This window comes from Ruditapes philippinarum, unplaced genomic scaffold (assembly GCF_026571515.1).
Source record: "Ruditapes philippinarum isolate M1 unplaced genomic scaffold, ASM2657151v2 ctg1243_1_1_1_1, whole genome shotgun sequence".
NCBI lineage: Eukaryota > Metazoa > Mollusca > Bivalvia > Venerida > Veneridae > Ruditapes > Ruditapes philippinarum.
The window spans coordinates 108,398-133,018 of NW_026856925.1; the positions used below are offsets into that span (position 1 = coordinate 108,398).

General features: G+C 32.9%; 1 protein-coding gene across 2 annotated transcripts; it reads left to right on the forward strand.

Annotated features, from left to right (window-relative positions):
• Positions 1 to 1,785: 1,785 nt before the first annotated feature.
• Positions 1,786 to 23,160, forward strand: LOC132748157 (cell division cycle 7-related protein kinase-like). Of its 2 annotated transcripts, none has more exons than XM_060737705.1 (11): positions 1,786 to 1,861; positions 2,106 to 2,175; positions 5,053 to 5,139; positions 5,843 to 5,978; positions 6,371 to 6,464; positions 9,874 to 10,016; positions 10,562 to 10,688; positions 16,707 to 16,996; positions 17,664 to 17,746; positions 21,554 to 21,703; positions 22,283 to 23,160. In XM_060737705.1, the coding sequence occupies exons 2-11, from the start codon at positions 2,109 to 2,111 to the stop codon at positions 22,540 to 22,542; spliced, it is 1,437 nt and encodes a 478-aa protein (XP_060593688.1). In that variant the 5' UTR covers positions 1,786 to 1,861; positions 2,106 to 2,108; the 3' UTR covers positions 22,543 to 23,160. The 2 variants fall into 2 exon arrangements, with proteins under 2 accessions (XP_060593688.1, XP_060593690.1); XM_060737707.1 differs by having other exon boundaries at positions 1,827 to 1,868.
• The last annotated feature ends 1,461 nt before the right edge of the window (positions 23,161 to 24,621 follow it).

The window sequence follows — 24,621 nt, forward strand, 5'->3', positions numbered from 1 at the left end:
AGTAATGTCCGTATAATATAAGAACAATACAAAAATAAGGTCCATATGAAAATGATTTATACGAAAATATATGATAAATGAAAAAGGACTAATATGAAATAGTTAATATTTATATTTTGAAAAAGAAATTAACAAACGAGTTTATAAATTTATAACTTTATTGCTTTAACTACTAGTAGATAGTCTTTCTATTTGAGAGAAGGAAAAATAATATAATGTATGGCACGTATACATGATTATCGACAGTAATCAATGCGCTAATACGATAATTGGATTATCGGACTTATCGTAATTGACACATATTTATTAATGTCAATCATTAAAGGGTATTTATTGGCGATTAACCACAGTCACCAAATCATAAGTTAAGGAAGAGAAAAGGGCTGAAAGATCAAGGACGCCAAATGTATTTTTTTTCTTGTGAATCATATATTTTTATGTTATTATTTCATAATATTTGCTTTAAAGCTCTTGTTTATTCCGAAAAGAAAAAACATTAAGAAATGGTATAATAGTAGTTGGAAGGTAAATATATTTTTTATAAAATAGCTAGAACTATCATTAATACTTTTGAATATATTTTAAACAATTTTAGAAATAAATTTCAAATCTCTCAATAAATAAAAAAAATTTAGGCCATGGGAAGAGTTCATCCTCGTGGTGTTGCCTGGATGCAGATGAATTTTTAGCATCTGTAACTGAACGTTCTTTGAAATAAACATTATTGTTTAACAATAACAAAAATAACATATTAATGCAAACCTTATATTTCAAATTACATTTTTAAAACTACAAACATCTTATTTTCGCTTTACTTACGATAACATTTATTTTCGTATGATGTATTTTCGACACAAACATCTTTTTTTAAATATCTTTCTATTTCTGCACATCTTATTTGCTGTTTTGTCAATCAAAGAAAACTTAATTCATAATTAACATAACCATTAAAAAAGCATTATATAAAATATATATCTTATCTTCGTAGACCCGCATTTATTTTGGTTTAACCACAGATAAATATTACTCGGAAATCTTTGTATGCCGCCTTTCCTTGATGATCTTGTTTATCATATTCACTTTTTCAATTTATTTTTGTCTGAAAATTTAGTTTGCTGTAAAATCATTCAAAGAAAGCATATATATACATAATTAACAAAAACATTTAAACAGATAATTGCACTGTTTTAAAAATTTATCTTATTTTCGTGGCATCGATCTTACTTATCGCAAAACTGGATTATTTTCGATGTCTATCTATATCCTAAATATACATAAACAATAAGTTATTATGAATGATGTTAATAACATTCTATGAAATATTTCAAATATTCCCAATATAAAAAAAATAGTCGGCCCTTTCCTATCACTCTTATTAAGTCATTTCCGATCAGTTAATTAGGACTGGCCGAATTTCGTATGAAATCTAAACCATTTTTAATGTAAGATATATGTTTATTTTCTATATTTATTTGTAATTATGTTTATTGAAATCTTTAAAAAATGCATTATGTACAACGAAGGTATGCAGCCCTTTCCGATCATGTAAAGTCCTTTCCGGTCATTGCGGTTTTAGGGCTGATTGATTTTTTTCTCAAAATCATACCGATTTTTTTAAAAAAAAAGATATCAATTTATTCATATATGTATTTGTTTCAATAAATTGTAATTATATTTATTGAAATGTTTTGCAAAATGCCATTAATGAGAATAAAATCGACCCTTTCCGGTCATGTCAAGTCCTTTCCGCGGAAAGAGGCCCTTTCCGGTGTCTAGTCATACCCATTATCACATGTAGAAATTTTAATGCAACACCGTCAACATCGGAAAACGCGCGCTTTTTTGTAAACAAAAGGAAAAGGTAACGTGTAAATATTTGGTTATAATTGTTGTTTGGGCCCTTGCAAACTATTGGATATGATAAATAGTTCTCGATTAATTTAGTCTAATGTAAATGTCAGTGCTTATCACGCTGCGTATGTAAGTTTATAACTTTTTTATGTTACCTAACTTTCTGTTAAAATTAGTTGCGACTGACATCTGTTCAGACTAACTTCATTTTAGAATACATAATTTTTGATTGTATATAATTTTCATCTCTACAGAAGATGGACTTGGATCAATCAGTACAGAGAGGAACAAGTGGCAAGAAACACAAACCCGTGCGACTGCCATGTAAGTTGTAGAGAAGTTATTTTAGGTCATCTAGGAAGCTGAAAAATAATTTGGCACACTTAAATCTGTTCCTTGACCAACCAATTCTAAGCGAATTATGACTTATATGAGTGAGATTGTCCAAGGACTTAAACTTAGTTTGAACCCATGCAGCCAGCAATTCTTACATGTAGATTACTAGCGTTAACCACTTGGCCTAGTCCAATAGATTAGACGTTACAGGCTTGTTATAGCAGTGATTTTTCTCACTTCATTGGGAAGTGGCCTTTGCCTCTTGATTTTGGGAAAAATCATCGCTAAAATTGTTGATTTGGGAAGTAAAAAAGCTGGTTTAAGTTCAGATTTTTGGGAAAACTGCATGATTTTAAAGAAAATTTCAATTGGGAAGAGGCCTTTTTTCGGAGTCTGTTATATAAGTAGGAAAATCACTGTATAGTTTTATGTTGGTCAAGCCTGACGTCTAATAGTTATTGCTCATAAACGCGTAGCATTTTGAAAAATTAAAAAAATGTCTGTTGACTTGCCTTTCAAGCTTTATTCAAAAGCTTATATTCTGTTCTTTCAATTGCATGGTCTATCATTAACAAAAACTTTCAAACAATGTAGATCTACTTATTAATTAAAAATAAAATATAAATATCAGTCTATTTTGCTCATCGGCCATACTGGTTAAGTAAGGCGTTTTACAGATTGATTCCAATTTTTTGAACGGAAAAATATATTCGAACACACTGACGGTGCATGGGAAATTATTTCGTTGAAAAAATATTCCATTAGAAACTTCTGGACTCATTTAAACGCTTGCATTTGAATTAGCCAATCAGATTTCGCGCACTGTATGGCGGCCATTTGTATATCGGCTGTACAAGGAATTTAATTAAATGAGAGAATTTAATCATGACTTTTCGGATGTGACAGTTCAATAATTTTATTAAAAGGTATTGATTTTCCTTATATGTGTATAGCAAAAACTTAAAAAACCTTCTTTGAAAAAATCCCAAATAGCTAGAGTTTAGATATTAAGCATGAAACATCTTCTAGTGAGTGTCTACAAAGTTTGTTCAAATTAAAGCCCTGGGGTCAAAATTGACCCCGCCCCGGGGGTCATTGATTTCCTTAGGCCATCCTTAAAAAAATGTTTGTTTGCAGTAACCCGACCCAGAATTTTCAAGGTGGGTAGGTAGGTCGATTTTTTTTTTTTTTTTTTTTTTTATTGAACTGTACTCCTAAAAAAACATGGAATTTCAAAATGCTGGACAATATATGCTTTGATAATCTGGCAACAATTAATAAATTGATGACTGAATTCTAATTTAATAACATTACATTTTATTTCTTCTATTAACCTTTAAAAGAATGAAAAACAAAGTACAAGGTATAATTTTCTGATTCCAAAATAATTTTTTTTATCCAGACCATGAAAAAAAAATTTGAGTAGGGGCAAATTTTGTGAGTCGGTCGCGTTACTGCAAACAAACATTTTTTTAAGGATGGCCCTATATGTGTATAGCAAAAACTTAAAAAATCTTCTTTGAAAAAACCCAAATAGCTAGAGTTTAGATATTAAGCATGAAACATCTTCTAATAAGTGTCTACAAAGTTTGTTCAAATAAAAGCCCCGGGGTCAAAATTGGCCCCGCCCCAGGGGTGTCATTGTTTTTAACTATATGTGTATAGTAAAAACTTAAAAAATCTTGTTTTAAAAAACCCAATGAGCTAGAGCTTAGATGTTTAGCAAGAAACATCTTCTTATGGGTGTCAACTAAGTTTGTTCAAATAAAAGCCCTTGGGTTAAAATTAACTCTGCCGGGGGGAGGGGGGGAGAAGGTCATTGTGTTTCCTTATATGTGTATAGCAAAAACTTAACATCATGAAACATCTTCTAATGGGTGTCTTAATTCCAAGTTTGTTCAAATAAAAGCCCTGGGGTTTAAACTGGCCCCGCTTCGGGGGCCTATATACAGGTGAGCGACCTCAGGGCCATCATGGCCCTCTTGTTTGACTTAAATTTTAAATTTTGCCATATGTCTTGAAGTTAAAGATACTATTTCAGACTTCCCGAAAGTTAAAAAAAACTGTCAGACATGCGGTCTGACAAACCATGAAAATCTGTCGGACCGAAACGAAATCTGTCAGACCAAATAAAATTGATCAAAATCAAAGAAAAACTTGTGTTTGTAGATCTATTTCTAAGACACTTTTTGTTTTTAATTTTTTCGCCGTAAAAATCGGCACATTCCATACAGTGCATTTTCATCTCCTCCCTGTTATACACCAACGATTCATGGTCCTGCTTCCATTTTTCATTAAATTTTGTCTCAGGTCTATTCTTTTCATCCTTTTATTGCTGTTCTGCGCGCTCCTCTGACGTAGATTTTCGTTTTTCCCAGCTTTGGCAGCTTTAGCGACGCCATTTTGTATTCATGCGGCTTGGATAAAAGCAGGACATTCGGACCGATCCGGAATAAAAAATCGTCAGACCTGATCAAAATTTATCGGACATGTCCGTCGGACCAACGTATTTCGGGAAGTCTGCTATTTGGTAATATCAGAAAAATAAAACTCAAGTCTTTGTTTATTATTACAATGTGATGGAAAAATTTAAGTATCCTGATACCCAAGGGATCATCATTTTTTGGTCAAAAAATGTTTAGGGAATTGCATATATACATGAACTTGTGAATTAAAGCCATTAAAAGAGCAATTTGAAATAACCAAAGTTGTAAGTTACATGTATTGGAGAAATTGGCAGTTACATATGGAAAGGCGGCACTCAGCATGTCCTTACATATTCTCAGAATGTGGATTAACAGTTCATGATTATAGATATGTGTTGTATAACATTTTCAGTTATTTATTTGTATATTTGTTTTGCAGTGGATGTACAAGAGGAAATAGACTGTTTGTATGAGTTTGTGCCAGAAGTTGAACAACATTTCGAAGTCATTGATAAAATTGGTGAAGGTATAAGTCTTCTTTGTGAATATCAGAAATTTAGACTTCCAAATGTTTTATGTATATACCTTTCTTATGCTTAAAATTTAACTATAAACAATTATTTTAACAACAAGCCAGAGAAAAACAATTTGCCTTATATATTTTACTGTATTATTGCAGTTCGCTTTCCATTTTGTTATGTGAATAAAATCATTTTGTATAAAATTTATCCATGTTTTGAATTTAAAAATTACCTCTGAAGAACTGGTTATTTTGAATTCAGGGAAATAACAATTTTATACTATTAGGATATAGGTCTGCCTTGTGATTTGCTTGATTTAAAATGATGCTGACAGTCATCAAAGAAAAGGTGGCACTGAGTTACCTAAACTTTAACAAAAAAGTCTTGAAGCTCATGAAAATATATATGAGCCGCGCCATGACAAAACCAACATAGTGCATTTGCGACCAGCATAGATCTAGACCAGCCTGCGCATCCATGCAGTCTGATCGGGATCCATGCTGTTTGCTTACAAACCCTACATGCTGTTTGCTTACAAACCCTATAACAAGTAGAGAAACTAATAGCGAACAGCATGGATCCTGATCAGACTGAGCGGATGCACCGGCTGGTCTGGATCCATGCTGGTCGCAAACGCAATATGTTGGTTTTGTCATGATGCGACTCAATTATATTGATAAATTTGTATTATCTGGAATTATTTTACAGGTACATTTAGTTCAGTGTTTCTAGCACGGTTGAAGCACTACCCGGAACTGGATCAACTGTTTGCATTGAAGCACATTATACCAACAAGTCATCCATCCAGGATAGAAGGAGAACTACGTTGCCTACTTGAGATTGGGTAACTTTAGTTTTATCATCTCTAATTCTATAATATTTAAGGCTGATATAAAGATTTGTCTGATGTTAAATTAATGATGAAATTTAATTATTCTGAATTTGAATACTTCAGATGGAAGATCGTAATTTACCCATAGTAATTATAATGATAACATTATTTTCATTGGTTCTTTAATGAGTATTGTAGTGTATTTTGATGAAATATCATTATTTTGTGGGGATGTGTGTGTGTGGGGGGTGATGCCACCTAGGAGGAGGTACCGTCAGTATTCTTTGGTAAATTGCATAAAGAGATGAAGAGTAAACTATAAACATAGAACAATAAAAGAGATTGTTTGAAGATAGATACAAGAGAAAAAGACATTGTTGTAAATGACATATTTTATATTATAGAGGTTGTGATAATGTAATGGGTGTGGAGTTGTGTATAAGAAACAGAGACCATGTTGTCATAGTGATGCAGTACTTTCCTCATGAAAAATTTCAGGTACAGTATTTTAATAACTTTTTAGTTTATAAAAGTAAATGTTAAAAAGGTCACCATTTTTAAATAAAAAAATTTTTTGTTTTATCATCACACCAACACAGTATAGGTGTTATGGCGATTTTCCAGCTTTACTGGCAAAGGAGGACCTCCGGTGCCCCTCTGGGTTATTTCAGGTACAAATGAGCACCTGAGTAGAACTAGAGCTGTCATTGAATATCGCGATATTGATATATTATCAATATTCATCGTCTGATACAATATCGATACAGACTTTCAAATATAGATACAAGCTAAAATTTGTTTATTTCTGTTAGTGAATATACCTCTCTATTTTGCATAATAAGAGAAGTCACTTTTTTCCAGTTTTCTTGGCTAACTTGAACTTCAAACTCTGTTTTCAAATGTCAGTGACAAAAATTACAGAAAAAAACAAACTTTTGTTAGTTTGTAGTATTTGTTATGTCTAATACAAGCATGCGTAACACCATGATCCTTATTTAAAACACGTATTTAAATGTTTTTCATTGCATCTACTGTTAAAGTCGATATTTGTCTCTCGATATATCGATACAAAATTGTCCATCAATGGCAGCCCCAAGTAGAACCACAAACGTTTTGTTAGCTAGCTGGAAAGCGTTCCCGAAAGAATCTGAAGACACCTGGGCAGCTCAAACCTACAGCCGTGAGCAAGTGGTTGAAAGTCAACAACCTTAACCACTGGGCCAGAAACGGCCCAAAACAAATGTGAGCGTAGGTACATGTAAACATAAGAGTGCAGTATTTGAAAGTTGTGCATAGTGATGAAATTTTCAAGAATTCAAAAGCATAATTTAGATTTTAGTATAGTACATTGATAGTTCAAATATCTTAAAAGTCATGTTTCAAAAGTTTAAATGCATAATTATACGCCCGTTTGAAAAACGGGACGTATTCTGGGAACGCCCCTGGCGGGCAGGCGGGCGGCGTCCAATTTTGTCCGGAGCATATCTCCTACATGTATGGAGGGATTTTAATGAAACTTCATAGAAATGTTCACCACTATGAGGAGCAGTGTCGCGCACATGAACCAGGTCCTTAGGTCAAAGGTCAAGGTCACACTTAGAGCTCATTGAAAAATGCTTGTCCAGAGCAAAACTTCCACATGTATGGAGGGATTTCAATATTACTTGGCACAAATGTTCACCATTGTGAGGCGGAGTGTCGCGCGCAAGATTCAGGTCCTTGCGGCCAAGGTCAAGGTCACACATAGAGGTCAAAGTTCAGATAAAAATATGAAGATGTGTGTATGGACCATTTAGTCATCATTTATTGAGGGATTGTAACACAAATGGTCATTTTCAAGACTATGGCTGTGATACATATAATTTAGGTCAATATATACAAGGTCAAGGTCACTAAAGATGATGAAATATCCAGATTTTGTCCGGAGCATATCTCCTACACGTATGGAGGGATTTTAATGAAACTTTATAGAAATGTTCACCACTATGAGGAGCAGTGTCGCGCACATGAACCAGGTCTCTAGGTCAAAGGTCAAGGTCACACTTAGAGCTCATTGAAAAATGCTTGTCCGGAGTAAAACTTCCACATGTATAGAGGGATTTCAATATTACTTGACACAAATGTTCACCATTGTGAGGCGGAGTGTCGCGCGCAAGATTCAGGTCCTTTCGGCCAATGTCAAGGTCACACATAGAGGTCAAAGTTCAGATAAAAATATGGTGATGTGTATATGGACCATTTAGTCATCATTTATTGAGGGATTGTAACACAAATGGTCATTATCAAGACTATGGCTGTGATACATATAATTTAGGTCAATATATACAAGGTCAAGGTCACTAAAGATGATGAAATAACCAGATTTTGTCCGGAGCATATCTCCTACACGCATGGAGGGATTTTAATGAAATTTCATAGAAATGTTCACCATTATGAGAAGCCATGTCACGCACATGAACTGGGTCTCTAGGTCAAAGGTCAAGGTCACACTTAGAGCTCATTGAAAAATGCTTGTCCGGAGCAAAACTTCCACATGCATAGAGGGATTTCAATATAACTTGGCACAAATGTTCACCATTGTGAGGCCGAGTGTCGCGCACAAAATTCAGGTCCCTGCAGTCAAGGTCAAGGCCACACATAGAGGTCAAAGTTTAGATAAAAATTTGAAGATGTGTATAGGGACCATTTAGTCATCATTTATTGATGGATTGTAGCACAAATGGTAACTATCATGACTACAGGTGTGACACATTTAATTTAGGTTAATATTTGCAAGGTCAAGGTCACTGGAGATGATTAAATATCCAGATGTTGTCCGGAGCATATTTTCTACATGCATGGAGGAATTTTAATGTTACTTTATAGAATTGTTCACCACCATGAGATGAGTGCCCTGCACATGAACCAAGTCTCTAGGTCAAAGGTGAAGGTCACAGTTAGAGCTCATAGCAAAACGCTTGTATGGAGCAAAACTTCTACATGCATAGAGATTTCAATATAATTTGGCACAAATGTTCATCATTGTGAGGCTGAGTGCCGTGCATTATTCAGGTCCCTGCGACCAAGGTCAAGGTCACACATCCTGTGCGTATCTTCCCTACTGATTTGTTTTAAGGTTCATTTAACAACACAGTGCCAAGGATAAAAACTTGCTTGCTAGATAACACTTATCCATAATGCCCCCATCTCAATCTAAAGGTTTCGTAAACGGGCGTATTTTGTGACTATGGCACCCTTGTTTATATAATGCTCTTGCCTTGCTTTGAATTAAGATTTTGAACACAAATGTATATTGATAGTTTGGGGTTTTAGCTCGGCCTACAATTTGAGCAATTTACAATATAGTGATAAAATGGCCATCTTCCTGGTAGCATAGGTCTGCAAATAATATTGTATAATATGAATATTTTATCAAATACTGAACTTAATCAATAAATGGTCCAGTTATAGGATAGACACATGACAGAATTGCTGTAATTAGTGTTTGTGTATGGTTAACTTTGCTGAAATCAAAACATAACAGGAAAGAAAAGTTTGTAATGTAGCTAATAGAAATATGTTTTAATTCAAAATTGGCCTTTTCTGATCTTAGAGGAAAAGAAAGTCAAATAATGTAAACATTTTATTTACTCATCATTTTCCCCCATAGATCTTAGAAGTACTGTTTAACTGCCCAGCTGCCTGCTTTATTGATGAATATATGAATTGTAATAAGTGTGTCATATAAAAAATGTCTTAAAAGTGCTGTTAAAATGATGAATATTTTAGAAAACCTTGTAGAAAGAAAAGCACGGTTGATCTGTTTCTTGTCATATACTTCCTACATTAATTGTTAGACATATATGAATAAACACAATGATAAACTAATGTCATGAATAGTCACAAATTATTGTTGTTGTTTTTACAGGACTATATTCTGCATATGAGTTTACAGGAAGTTCACGACTATATTAAGAATTTACTGATTGCCCTCCGTCGTGTCCACATGTTTGATATTATTCACCGAGATGTTAAACCAAGCAATTTTCTTTGTGACAGAAAAACTAAAAGGTAAGCTGGAAATTTTCTGTTCCATTTTGTGTTATAATGAAAAAAAATTAAATGAATATTCATTATATTTGTATTAAGTTATGCAAAAAAAAATAGGAACCAGTCTGGCAGTAAAAGAGGGAGTGCCTGTGACTGATTGGTTAAGGTCGTTGATTTCAAAGCACTTGCCTTTGACTGATGCGTGTTTAAATCCTGAGGAGTTTGGATTATAAGACAATAAAAAAAAGAAATTCATATTTAGAAAGTGTCTGATTAATTTTCTATAGTTAAGTAGATCCTAAATTGAGTCTTGTTGTGAATAAAACATAAAATAAATGGTTGTCTGTATTTTGCACAGTAAATGTTTTGGGCCTGTTATGATCTTTCAGGGCCTTAACTTTTGCCTAGGTTGAAGGCCCAAATGGCCTATGATCTTAAAATTTTATTATGCAGACTGCAAATCAAAATATTTATTTGTCCTGGGTAATCTGACAATTTTTGAATAATGACCCTTTGTTGTAGCTCGTTCACAATGAAACTTATATAGAAATATTATGTATTTTTAGATATGCACTAGTAGATTTTGGCTTGGCACACAAGGCTACAGTATGTAAAGCCACAGAAAACACAGCTGCCAGGACCGGTACATCTACACCAGTCTCCACATCTGCCAGGAAAGGTATTCTTACACAGGTATGTTCAAGGGGTAGAAGTTGTGTTAAAACAATAATGGTTCAGCAATTACAGCATTTGTACTGAATGTCAGTAGTTTATCATGTGCTGAATAAAGTGTGCAAGTTTAAAAGATAGCCTCGTTTCCTATTGATAAATGGACTATAGAACTCTCAGCCATTCATCTTACAGTTCGGAAAAGATTCCTTGAAGAAACTAACATAATGTTTATTAAATACTGTCCAATTCCTTTTTCTACCATTATGTCTTATAGGCTAGGCATTTTAGCCAAAAATAAGACCCAACCTCAAACAAATTCCTTCAGAAAAGATATTTGCATATTTATTATCTACTATATATGTGTTGCTACAGGAAAAAAGTCCTCAAAAAAATTCGAAGTACAAAATGCTAAAAATGTCATGTTTTGAAATTATGTGTTTTCAATTAGAAAAATCTGTGAAATTAAATAACCCAGATGTTCTACGCAAATATGGTCATTAACAAAGTAACACATTAATACACAAACATGCTTTATTTAATCCAAAACACTTCAACCAATGTTGATTACATTCAAAAAGTCGCAACACTGCATAATCTATACATCATCATTTAGACTGGTATAAAACATTACCCCACCCGCTAATGATAAATATTTTTTTTACTTTAAGTCAGATTCCATTACATATTCTTAAAAATTAGCTCTTCCAAGATTAAAGTTGTATGAATCTATCTAAACTCATATTATAATTCAAAATTGCATTATATTTTACACAAATAATTATTATTTATTTACATTGTATTTGCATTTCTGTTCTGAAAATCAATCCTTCAAGTAAATATCTTACCAATGCTAAATTGCACTTACTTTACCATGGAAGTTTTGTAAAGAAAAAATATTGTAAAAAGACATTTTAAAATAAAATGAATCTTCTGAATGTTCAGACACTGAAAAAACACAATGTTATTTCATCATTTTTGTCACCGAGGCCCGACTATCCATATAGTCTGACAACGCTACACATGTATATATATATATTGCCCTGCCCTTGTTCAATGCTGAAATTATATCTCCACTTTTTCGGCCGGTGCTGTTGAAACCTTTAGCCTGCCCTTTTCACAGAGACACATTGTTTCGCATCTGTAAAATTGTAACAACATAATATATGAAATATAAAAATGCGAACTTTGCATTCTGCTTTTAAAATAAAACAATTTTATGTCAAACTGAAAATGTAGGTACTATGAAAAGCAAGATATGATTGTGCTTTTAGATTTATATTTTTATATTGCATTATCTACAAATAATTCATACATTAATGAGGCACGGCACGTTTAGCCTCAGCAAAAATGTGCCTCGGCTTTCTTCTTTAGAAAATATGTTTCATGTTATATTGTTATAACAAATTTAAAGCGTGTAAATTGCCTATCGGCTGAAAGTAGCCCTGACTGTGAAACATTATAATGTGCCACATAAGTAGGAAATACTGAACAAAACGGCACCTATACTTTCATACAGATAACTAAATTGGAAGTTTTGGTCGAGTGTTAAAGGTCACTGACTTCAAAACACTTGCTACTTACGGTGTTAACGATGTAGGTTCGAGTCCTGTCTGGGTTTTGGAATCTATTATCTGACAAAGCTATCCCAAACTAGCTTATAGAATATTGGTGGTTCTACGCGCTAAAAATAATACCTATGTCACACTTTTTCCTTCACCAGTAAAGCTTGAAAGTTATTATATGACCTGTAAAGTGTTGATGTGAAATAAAAACCAACAAACAAATCTCTAATCTAAGTAATTCCGAGAATGTAAGAAAACTGCAGTTTTGGACATTAAAAATAAAACACTTTTAAAAAAAAAACATTTAACTTTTACAAATGTGAATTTCCTTTAGAAAAGTTATATATGCAGTAGCACACAAAATTGAATCTGGTACACCAACTGTGTATTAAAATTATAGAGGGGTTTTCTTTGATTTACCTGTTAATTGCTTTTCAAAAATGCTGGTTCTTTTCAAACAGAACCCATTTAGCCTCTCCTAACTTGGAAATATGGAAAGCTCTTGCCACATCCAATTATGTTCGCCAAAATATAAAAGGCTGGACTCTCGCTAAATATTGTCTTCTGCAATCAACCATTCTATACTATGTTTAGCCCTTCCTCTGAAAATAAGATATATAAAGTCCATAAAACATTATCAAAAAGATATTGAAATGATATAGTAGGGAAACACCTGAGAAAATGTTGGTATGAGCAAACTCTTTTGTATGTGCATTTATTATAATCATGCTGTAAAACAATGATGTAAATGTGTGTTGATATATCAAGTTCTGTTGACACCCAATTGTTTTGTTTTCATTCATTCAATAAGATATGTCTACGTAAAAAGCCATTTTTCTCTCACATTTCAATACCCCTTGTGTAGAAGTCACGTGTCTATCCATCTTCTAACTAATAATACAACAACTGTTCTATAAATGCTGACAACAAAATGGAAAACATTACTTAAAATATACATACAACTGGCACTGGTATTGTGAGCAACACAACATTTAAAAGAAAACAGTTGAAGCAAATTGAATATGTTATAATAAGAATAAAATGGTTCAGGATCGGAAAAGATATGATTAAAATCTATATCAAATGCAATTTTGAAGTCTGGTCTGTTAACACCTCATTTTAATTTTCTCTTTGAATATGTCATCTTAGTATTCAAGTAAATTTTGTGTTTTAAAACCATTTTGATAAGTGAAATCTATTGCATTTTGACATTAGATTATTAGACTTATCCAAATTGTCTAGAATGATAGAATAAGTAATAGATATACCATTGCTGCGTTGACGATTTCTGGGTTTGCGTAAATTATACCATAATCACGTGACCTTTCTTATGCCTTAACCTCACGAGACGAAGTTGCATGACTTCGTCTCGTGAGGTTAAGGCATAAGAAAGGTCACGTGATTATGGTATAATTTACGCAAACCCAGAAATCGTCAACGCAGCAATGGTATATCTATTACTTAACCTATAGCTCTTCAGCGCTTCTTAAATCCATAGTATTACAACATAAACAATATCTTTCACTCCTTGGGATTCTATTTTGACCCTACCTACCCGTTTGTACTCTTAGTGTATGTGCAGACATTCTAATTCTTGTGATGTAAAATCTAAGATCCTTTGGTAATATGTTAAGATAGTTTTCGTATGAATATAATTCTTTACAATTTTTTTTATTTACTTTTTTATTTTTATTTACTATCTACGATATTATTTTCAAAAAAGTATTCGGATAAACCATATATATCTAGCATTTCTTTAACATTTGATACCCAGTTTTTTACCTTAAGTTTATAACAATCAGATAAACTTAATTCATATGTTTTCCGTGAAATTATATTGTCAGTATTTATCAATTTGCACCAAAACTAAATTATTCTTACGTATCGAATTATATACAATGGGTAATGACCGAGTTTGCCGTATATACGAACATTGCTTGTATTGGCTCTAACATTTAAAATTCTTTTACAATACTTAAAGTGAATACGCTCAATTATCTTTTGATTTGCTATGACCCCATACTCTCAGATACATATGATATGATTGAACCTACAAAAGAATCAAATAATTGGCATAATAATTTGGGTTTTAATTCCATGTCTTCCAGGGATAAAAACTAACCATTTAAGCTTGGTGGCCACCTGGGCCACTGACTGTAAAATTTTGGTGGCCCAGTAAATATATTAGTGGACCAACAAATTATGAACAGAAAGGGACTAGCACTGGCAAATTTTTTTTTAGCCAATTTTTTGGCAACGAAAATTGCGTGCCTGTATTTTATTTTCAAATAAGGCAGAATGGTACGGCATGAGGTATTTAGAAAAACATTAACTATATTGTCCACTTTTTTATTTTGGTTCCTACATTTTTTATCACATTAACACATCAAACTTATAAAATTTACAGTCAATAATTATAAAAGCTTCCCGCTCAGTAGCTATGACATTTGCCTGGTTAAGTCAGTGGCATGACAGTAACAGCAGAAACACATTCCAATGTGCTGCTTCACCTTGCTTGGTTAATGACAAAGATTTGGCTTGAAGACTATCTGTATCTGAAATAATACAGAAGAAACAAGTTTGAAAGTAAGAAGAGTGAAGAAAATAATATTGAAAATTCTAAACTAAAGATAATTAAGGAATAAAATCACATGTACTACTGTCATTATAAGAGTATAGGAATCAGTATAAGTTATCTGAAGGCATTTTCTGTTTGTATGTTACTTAACTGAATCTTTCTTTAATATTTCACAGTCATAAGCCATTTATAAATGAATACTTCTGCAAGAGCTTCAGGGGTTACAAAACTTAAATCAACGGTGAGGGCCAGTGTATTAGACTGTGTTACTTTTCATATCGATATTTAATACAGAAGGGGAGATAAAAATATAAACCAGTCAATGACCCACAAGAAGTAGACTGTGTCGCTGTGTTTTGAGATAAGAAGCAGTAAAGCGGAAATTGAAAATGGAAAACCAAATGTGTACTTTTCCATTCTTAAAATAGCAAATGCTAAATTTAGACTGGAGATTCCAAAAGTAATACTGCCAATCGTGATTTTCTTGAGCCAATTTAATAATTTTGGAGCCAATTTGCTCCTTTGATTTTTCACATGAGTTGATTTAATGGCGGATATTAATTTAATCTACGGCCGATTTTTATAGTCGCCGACTGGACGACTATTTTGAAATTTTTGGTGGCCCAATTACAAATTAAGTCGCCGTGGGCGACTGGGCGACCGCTAATTTTCAGCCCTGTCTTCTGTTAAGAAGTAAAAGTAATGAATAAAGTTTCAGTAACAGCTTCCTCATTAATAGGTAATAGTTTTAGCTTGATTACACCCTATTGGATACGCTGTCTATTTTTCATATAACATGCTGGAATATTATCATTTCACTTAGAAATGCATTATGTATTACAAAATACGTTTGTTTACATCAAGTTAACATATTATCTGATTTAATTATGATTTCCACAATTCATAAAACATACCAACTCTTTGAAATAAGTCAAAATTCACATTTTGAAAAATATCCCAAGATTTTCGTGATTTTGGTCACAACACGCTTCCGTAGAGAAGAACAATTTACATTACTTGTGCATACACATTTTTTAAATACTCAGTAAGATGTGAGGTCAATTCTGTGTCATTTTAGATAATTGTACAAAAGAAAACAATGTAGAACAGTGAGTAAAAGATAAACTCACTTTTAATGATTACTTTATTCAAAATTGTGTTTAAAATCGCGAAATTATATGACACATTTTGTCATCTGCGTAATCGATTGATTGGTGGTCAATTAAATCTATCTACTGACATATTTTTCCCTAAAAATTATACAGAAGAATATAAGAATGACTAAAATTACTCACCTTTGCACTAGGAATGCTGGAATTGAAGTAACTTCAGATCTTTCGACGCAAATATAATAAACGTGACGTCACCGAACGTGTATAAAAATAAAGTATGGTGTAATTTAAGAGACACATTTAAATATTGATTTTTACTAAATCTTTATGATCGATTTTTCAGGATTCTGCAAGGAGATTTTTTGAGGACTTTTTTCTCAAAATGTAGATAATGTTTATCTTTTATTTAATCGTGAAAACATTTCTGAAGGAATTAGTTTTACTATAATTTCTATTATGACTGGCCTATTATGATTAAACAATTTCCCATCGAAAACAAAAACAAATAAAAATTTTACTGACCTATATCTTCCAAAAGTAGTAGCTCTTTAATGATATCCTATTAAAAGTTGCTTTTTGTGAAAAAAATTAATGTTGAACAACAGGAGTATTATCACAATTTTTTGTATGTGCAGCAAAAGTTGTCAGAAAGGGAAAAATTCCCGTGCTATGATTAAAGGCACTGTTTCCCCTAAATATAGAGAGGGCCCTGCAAGTTCTTGATGCCTAGTAACACAAACATTTTGCAGGAACACAAAACGTTTCATGAATTTGTATCTTTTCCAAGGTCGAAGTCAACAACGCTGGTACACCGGAGAGCCAAAATAACTTTAAAGTTGCCAAAGAAACACCAAGCTCCGACTCTAAAACCCGTCAATACACTCCTCCTGTCAGTAACTCCCTGTTCGCCCGGCGTGTGAAATCTCCGCGGAGGATGTTACTAGCAAAGAGGGCGCTGTTGGCCAAAGATAAGGAAGATGATATATTGTCACAGCGTAAATCGTCGAGTCATCGTTACCAGCCCACAGCCTGTCAGTGCTACGGAAAACCACAAATATGTTCCTTATGTTCAGCTAGGTATGTTAATCATGAAGATCTGTAAAAGTGGAAAAAGCAGAGAGCTTAGCTGTTCAAATTGGAATTGAGATTCAATTATATATAAATTTTCCTTGTGATAACCCCGTTCTTGTGATTAGCCGTTTCTAAGGGAAAGTTATGATTTTCATTTGGATTTAGCTTCCCTTTGTTATCTTCCGATAACGTAGTTGTATACATGATTTATGTACCTAGTGATATCATATTTACATTATCCAGTCAGTTGTAATATTTAAAGGAATGTTTTTTTTTAAAAACAACCAATATAAGCTAAGTAAAGATTTTTTAGAATATATTGTGTTGGTGTGATGTAAAACCCAACAAAAGACAAAAAATTCAAGCTTATTTGTCTTCCACTAACATTTTAAGTTGTAACCAGCCATTGTTTTTTGAATGATTAATTTTGTCTAAACATTATCTTTGTAGACTTTTCATTTACCTGACAAGACCATAATCATTTCTTGTCAATATTACTTTTTTCTGAAAGTAAAAACTTTTTTTTATAAAATCTGCCTGTCATAGGCAGTTACCACCTGATACACACCAAAAAACAAAACAAAAAACCTTAAAAATCCCAATAAATTGTACAAAGTAAAACAGTAATAACCATCTGAATTAATATTGAAATTGATAATCTACATCATTTTAGGAGTAATCAGAATGCACCTAGAGCTGGAACACCTGGATTTAGGTCACCAGAAGTGCTGATAAAATGTCCCGAACAGTCAACAGGTATGTCAATCATGTAGATATCCTTCACGTATATATCATTCATGTATACGTCCTTCATGTATATATCCTTCACGTATATGTCCTTCGTGTATATATCCTTCACATAAATATCCTTCATGTATACAGTACAGCTCGCGCGGAATGTACTTTTTTCCTTTTCCCTTGGAGAAAAATCGCCGAGAAACTCCCTAAAACTCCGCAATTTTCGGAGGTGTCGCGGAGACAGAAATTCGCTGAAAGCGGCAGTATTTTACTTAAAAAACGGTGTATTTCAGTCCTCCGCGATTCTCCGTAACTTTTCTTTCAATTGGTGCAAATAAAATTCATAAAAATGATCAAAATTAAAGAAATTGTTTCTTGTAAATGTATGTTGTAGATCTACTTTCGATTTCAGCAAAGATATTATCTGTTACCTGGCCGGTATTCCGGAACATTGCACACGTGTTTATATTTATACCTATTACATAATAATAGAGATGAGCGTATATTATATCGTATGCATATGTTTATTATTTAACTTGATGAGACACCTATAATGCGTTGTCTTTCAACGAATTTATATCAAACAATTCATGTTATAAATATATCTAAACTTTTGTAAAAGTGATTGTTGTTGTTGTTCTTGTAGTAACTGTGTACGGTTTTTAATGTTAGACCTACTTGTTTTTGTGTATCATCAAATTCAATACATTTATATACATGTTTATCTTTAGATCCATCGTCTCTTCCCATCATTTTATTTCTAACGAGTCATCTTTGAAAACAGATTGTACACTGTTTTATGTTTGTAATAATAATAATTTTATATACATGTATTTGTTTTCATTTCAGGACCGTAGCAGTTTTAATAATTCAGAAAAAGAAGCGAGTTGTATTCTCCTTAAGAGTTCAACTTCACATTCTCTTCTCGTTTCTTTTCTTTTTCTTAATCTTGTACTTTTGGATTGAGATTATCTACATATTATATGAAGTTCGGTGGAGAAATTTCACGGATTAAGGCTGCGTCGATCTTCAGAAGATATGTACTGTAAGCTTTGAAGACGTCAAGACAGACTTTCTGAATGATAAAACTTAGGATTTGTGGGATGGTCCTTATCAAAAGGCACAATGTATCTTCATTAAAAAAATAATTATAACAAACAACTTTTGACAAGCATGTGCACATCTGAGCAAAAAGATAAGTATGTGCAAACGGCGCTCAGTCATTGGCGTTGACGTCAAACAACATACTCAAAAAAAAATGTTCCAAGTATTTGTCACTTACCAAATATATCATCTATGCAAATATTGAATAAATATGTTCCTCTACCATGAGGAGACTTACTGTTGAATACATTGTAGTTCTTAGTGTCTCCGTAAGTGATTACATACCCACCTTCTGTAAAGCGTCCCATGTACATGTATGTTTACCGGCTTAAAAAAGGGGAGGGGGAAGGCAAAGAACAATGATACACAGTATAATATCATAATATTCTTTGTTCACTTCTTTTATTTGTCAACCTTTGTAGAACAAATATTATTATTAGTATTAGTTATACGTTCAAGTAAGAAGTTATTTAGATACGGCACATCGTCTCTGGAAACTCTTGAAATCTTCCATGCATGGTCATCTTGCTGGAAAAAAAAAACGTTAATGATTATAAATGATTTATAAAATTAAAAAGTATTTTGAAACCAATATCATTATACACAGAATGAGAAAAAAAAAACGTTCAATCTTATTTATTGAAAATGAAGTGGGTATAGTTTTTCACCAGTGTGTATACATTTATATTGAGAAGAGAAACTCGGTATAAAACACAGATATATATTATCGTAAATTATTATAGAGAATTGTAAAAGGTGAAGACATTATAATTTTTGCTGTTGACACATAAAATTATCAGTGAGGACGTACTAGTTTTGTTGTACAAATTTGTGGACATTTGAAATAGACATCGTGTACGCGTTGGGAAACGTATACAGTGTAGGTCAAGAACTGTACATGTATATAAACAGGTAACCAATGTCTTATTAACTTTAAAATCATAAAAAAAAAAACTTTATAATTTGTGTTGTTGACCAAATTAAATATGTGGAGTCATGAGCAAAGCATGGAGACCGACTTATTTTAAAAAACATGCAGGTAAAATATAAAACAATATGGGTGTAGTATTACATGTACACGTCAATTTTTCAAAACTGTTGATCTTATTTCTTTACAAAATATAAATAGGGATGTTATAGTTTTTCATGTTGACATATTTACCACAGAGCTATCTGTAAGGTCTCTGCATTTACCGGAGATTGAAATAACGGATATATATCTACAGTACATGTATATCTAGCTCCATGGCCTATTTCCAACATATGCCAACATTTCCAATGCGCTTCAAAACATAAAAAAACTTATATACACCTACAGTATCCTTGTCCTAAAAACAGCAACAAAAATGCCAAATAAAGTATAAAAACAAAATACGATGTAGACATGATTCAGCGGTACGTTGTTTCAAGAAGATTGTTCACAAGAAATACTATGATCGATTAATCAAGTGGACCTACAAATTTCAAAACAAAAATAAATAACAATTAAGATAATTACAAATGTAGTTTCTTTAGTGAAAAAGGAAAATTACTTTAATGAAAAGGGATAATTTTAAAATAGAATATCAACTAATAAATCGTGATTTTCTTGGAGAATCTCCGCGATAATACCTTTAAACTCTCTAAAACTCCGCGATTGTGGTCCAGGTTATTTCTCCGCGATTACGCTCAGAAAAACGCGGTGGATTAAGGAGTTTGCTTAAACGTCGATTGCGGAGGAAGCACAAAAAATGTACATTCCGCGCGAGCTGTACTGTATGTCCTTCAAGTATATATCCTTCACATAAATATCCTTCATGTATATGTCCTTCAAGTATATATCCTTCACATAGATATCCTTTATGTATATGTCCTTCATGTATATGTCCTTCATGTTAATATCTCTATGATACTTTGAAAAGTTACCTTTTTATTGAGAACTTATATACATTATATAGTTGATTCAGCCTTTAACCCCTGACCTGTTAGAAGGGTAATTGGATAAGCCTTTGCCACCAGTATAGAGCCAGGTCAGTCTGCACTTCCATGCAGTCTGACCAGGCTCAATACTGTTAGTAGCTCAATGTTTGTATTTTGATATTGAAATTCTTTAAACTGCAAATGAACTGTTCTAAATTGAAAATAGGGCAAATTCATTCCAAAATTCCACCAGTGAAGGGTTAAATTAGGATTCTGCAAATTTGGTTATGTTAAGCTTTCTGTCAGATTTAGACAGGATTTATGTTGTGGAATAGTGCTTTAGAGTTATCTTGTACAAGTGTTGCTTGATATTTGAAGAATGTTTCCTGAATGTTGTTAGTCATTTGAAAAGGCATTAGAGAGCAGATAGCTTTAGAAATGTTTTTAAAAAAAACACTTATCACCTTTGTTCAATGTAGGAAACATAGATCTAATTACTTTCACCATAGAGAAATGGCTATAAATTTGTCAAGTTAAATATTTTTTTTTCTGTATATAAAAATGATCTTTAACAAATGCTTGAAGTTGTCTTTGGACAATTATAGGCCCAAAACAAGAAAATACCCAACGGGGAAATTTAATGTGTATATTACCCGTCTGGCTCGGTTATATCAAATTATCAATATCTTTCGGGTGATCAATATCCAATCAAAAAGGCGCAAAAAATCTGGAAGGGTAATAAATAAGTATATAGATGTGTAAAGTGTTTCAGAATAAAGTGCTAGATTTGATGTAATTTTTTTTCCCTATTTTTTCAAACAGCTGTGGATATATGGTCAGCTGGGGTGATATTCCTGTCGTTATTGAGTGGTCGGTACCCGTTTTTCCGTGCCAATGATGACCTCACAGCACTTGCTCAAATAATTAGCACATTTGGTAGTGAGGCAGTGAAAAATGCCGCAAAAGCTTGTGGTAAGTTTTGAGTTTCTTTAGAGTCACACTATATCAAAAAAGACAATATCAAGTGATGTTATAAAATAACCGTTTCATGTTGATAATGTTATTAATAGGGTACTCCAAGGATAAGTGATTAAAAGTCGCTTCATACCATATGCCTTTTATGTTGTTGATAGTTATAAATAGGGTCATCCATGGCCATGTAATTAAAGTCACTTACTTCAAATCATAGGCCTCTGAAAGTAAATGCTATGGGTGTTTGAATTTCGTCAGGCTCTTTGGATTGTTTCATGTGAGGAAGCTATCCAGCTAGTTTGCAAAAAGTCTGTGGTTCTACTCTGGTGCCTTCTAATGGCTATGATAAATCAAAGAGGGGTGCCTGAGGTCTTCCTCTACCTAAAAAGCTGAAAAGTAGCCATATAACTATAACTTTTATACCTTTGTTATTTTGATTTGACAATCGAAACAATTTATTTTAAAGTAACATATCTAACCTTTAGAAAACTCTAATAAAAAAAATTAAAAAATTGTAGAAAAACAAACCATCCTGTTTACATCATTGATGTATGGAAATTGATTTATTGATTATTTTAGGTAAGAACATGATCTGTAACCCACAACAGCCTTGTTTAGACATACGAACAATGTGTATGAAACTACGAACTGCACCAATGAGTAAACAGTCTTCTAATAAAAAGAAAATGACTGCCGAGGCGGAGGCTTCATGGAGACAAATACCCGACTCTGCATTTGATTTGTTGTCAAGGTTACTGGACTTGAATCCCTTTACTCGTATAAGTGCAGAGGAAGCATTGAAACATCAGTTCTTTACAGATATGGAGAGTGCCAGATAGCAAAATTGACACGATAATGGTCTTGTTTAGTTCACGATGGTGAAATATTAGTATTACTGCAGGAAATTAAATAGCCAGGACAATTTAAAAGTGATTCAGGGATGGTTAAAAATTTCAGGGATTTGTGGACATTAAAAATCTTTTAATTTAACAATGTCAGGAGTGTGAAAGTTTGCTGTCGGTCAACTTTGTAACTACATGTTTTAAGGAGCACGTTTTGTTGAAATTATGAAATAGATTTGTTCTGAATTTGATTTGAAGCTGTTCATTATTAGTTAGAGGATGTAAAAATGTAAATTATGAAGCGAACAGTATGAAAAACATTTCTGACGGCACTAGTTCTTAATCTGTAATGATGGCATGAGCACGGTCCATTTACTTTTAGATAGCATTCTAGGGGGTATTAATAACTGTCACCTTTTTAAATGATGTTTGTGCCATTAGTGACTTACAAATTTAATTATCAACTTCAGTTTTTAGTCATAGTTATAGAGTGGTTGGTAGGTAGGTGACAGCTGTATGTTAACTTGTGTATTACAATATTTACAAGGTGACATTTCAGATTCATTTCTTACTTTGTATTGATAGTTACACACAATAAATATATTAAAACTGCTATTTTATGTGTTTTCGATAAGATTGTACAGGCTATGGATGTTATTAGCTAAAGTCTTATTCAAGCCAAGACTATCTTATAATGTTTCCTCACACTTTGTTGATGCAGTATGTGTCTGTTTAGCTCACCAGAACCTTCTCACATGACACCTACTTTTTGTACTCCAGTGAGCTTTTGTGATGGCAGTGTGTCTGTTGTTCATCGTCGCCCTCCATTTCTTTAAACAACATGATGAATTTTCACCAGACTTGACAGGAGTTATCCTAAGGTGGGGTCTACAAGTAATGTAAATGGTTCTAGTCACAATGTAAGTCATAAGATATAAAGCAGGCATTTAAAATATAATATTTTTACCCCCGATTGAAAAACAGATTGTATTATAGTTTCACGGCATCCAGTTTTTGTCCGGAGCATATCTGATCTCAAACACACATGGAGGAATTTTAATGAAACTTCATAGAAATGTTCACCATTATGAGAAGCCAGGTCAAAGGATCAAGGTCACACTTAGAGGTCATTGATAAACGCTTGTCTGGAGCAAAACTTCTACATGCAGAGGGATTTCAAAATAACTTGGCACAAATGTTCACCATTGTGAGGTGGAGTGTCACATTCAAAATTAAGGTCCTTTGGGTCAAGGTCACATATAGAGGTCAAAGTTCAGAAGTGTATTTAGACCATTTAATTATCATTTATTGAGGGATTAAAACACAAATGGTCATTATCACGACAACTGGTGTGAAACATGTGATATAGGTTAATATATGCAAGGTCAAGGTCACTAAATATGATAGTAAAGGTCACTAAAAATGATAAAATATAGATTTTGTCCAGAGCATTTCTCCTATACATATGGAGTTATTCTAATGAAACTTCATACAAATGTTCACCACTGTAAGAAGCAGTGTCATGCAGATGAACTAGGTCTCAAGGTCAAAGGTCAGGTGACACTTAGAGGTCATTGAAAAATGCTTGTCTGGAGCAAAATTTCTACATGCATAGAGGGTTTTCAATATAACTTTGCACAAATGTTCAACATTGTAGACAGTGTTGAGTGCAAAATTTAGGTCCCTGCGGTCAAGGTTACACATAGGGATCAAAGTTAAGATGAAAGTCGGTATTCAGACCATTTAATTATCATTTATTGAGGGATTGAAACACAAATGGTCATTATCGTAACTACTTGTGTGAAACATGTAATTTATGTTAATATATGCATGGTCAAGGTCACTAAAGATGATAAAATATAGAAAGTTTGTCTCCTCCAAGCATGGTGGGATTCTAATGTAACTTCATAGAAATCTTCACCATGAAAAACAGTGTCACATGTATGAACTATGTCTCTAGGTTAAAGGTAATGTCACACTTGTAGGTCATTAAATAATGCTTGTTTGGAGAGAAATTTCTACATTCATCGGGGGGATGTTAATGTAACTTGGCACAAATTTTCACCATTGTGAGAA

Bases quoted from the DNA above. Each gene is read 5' to 3' on its own strand.
- LOC132748157 (XM_060737705.1), top strand. From the start codon at position 2,109: ATGGACTTGGATCAATCAGTACAGAGAGGAACAAGTGGCAAGAAACAC. The intron at 2,176-5,052 runs GTAAGTTGTAGA...TTTGTTTTGCAG, and splicing joins CAAACCCGTGCGACTGCCAT to TGGATGTACAAGAGGAAATA. The intron at 21,704-22,282 runs GTAAGTTTTGAG...TGATTATTTTAG, and splicing joins AAATGCCGCAAAAGCTTGTG to GTAAGAACATGATCTGTAAC.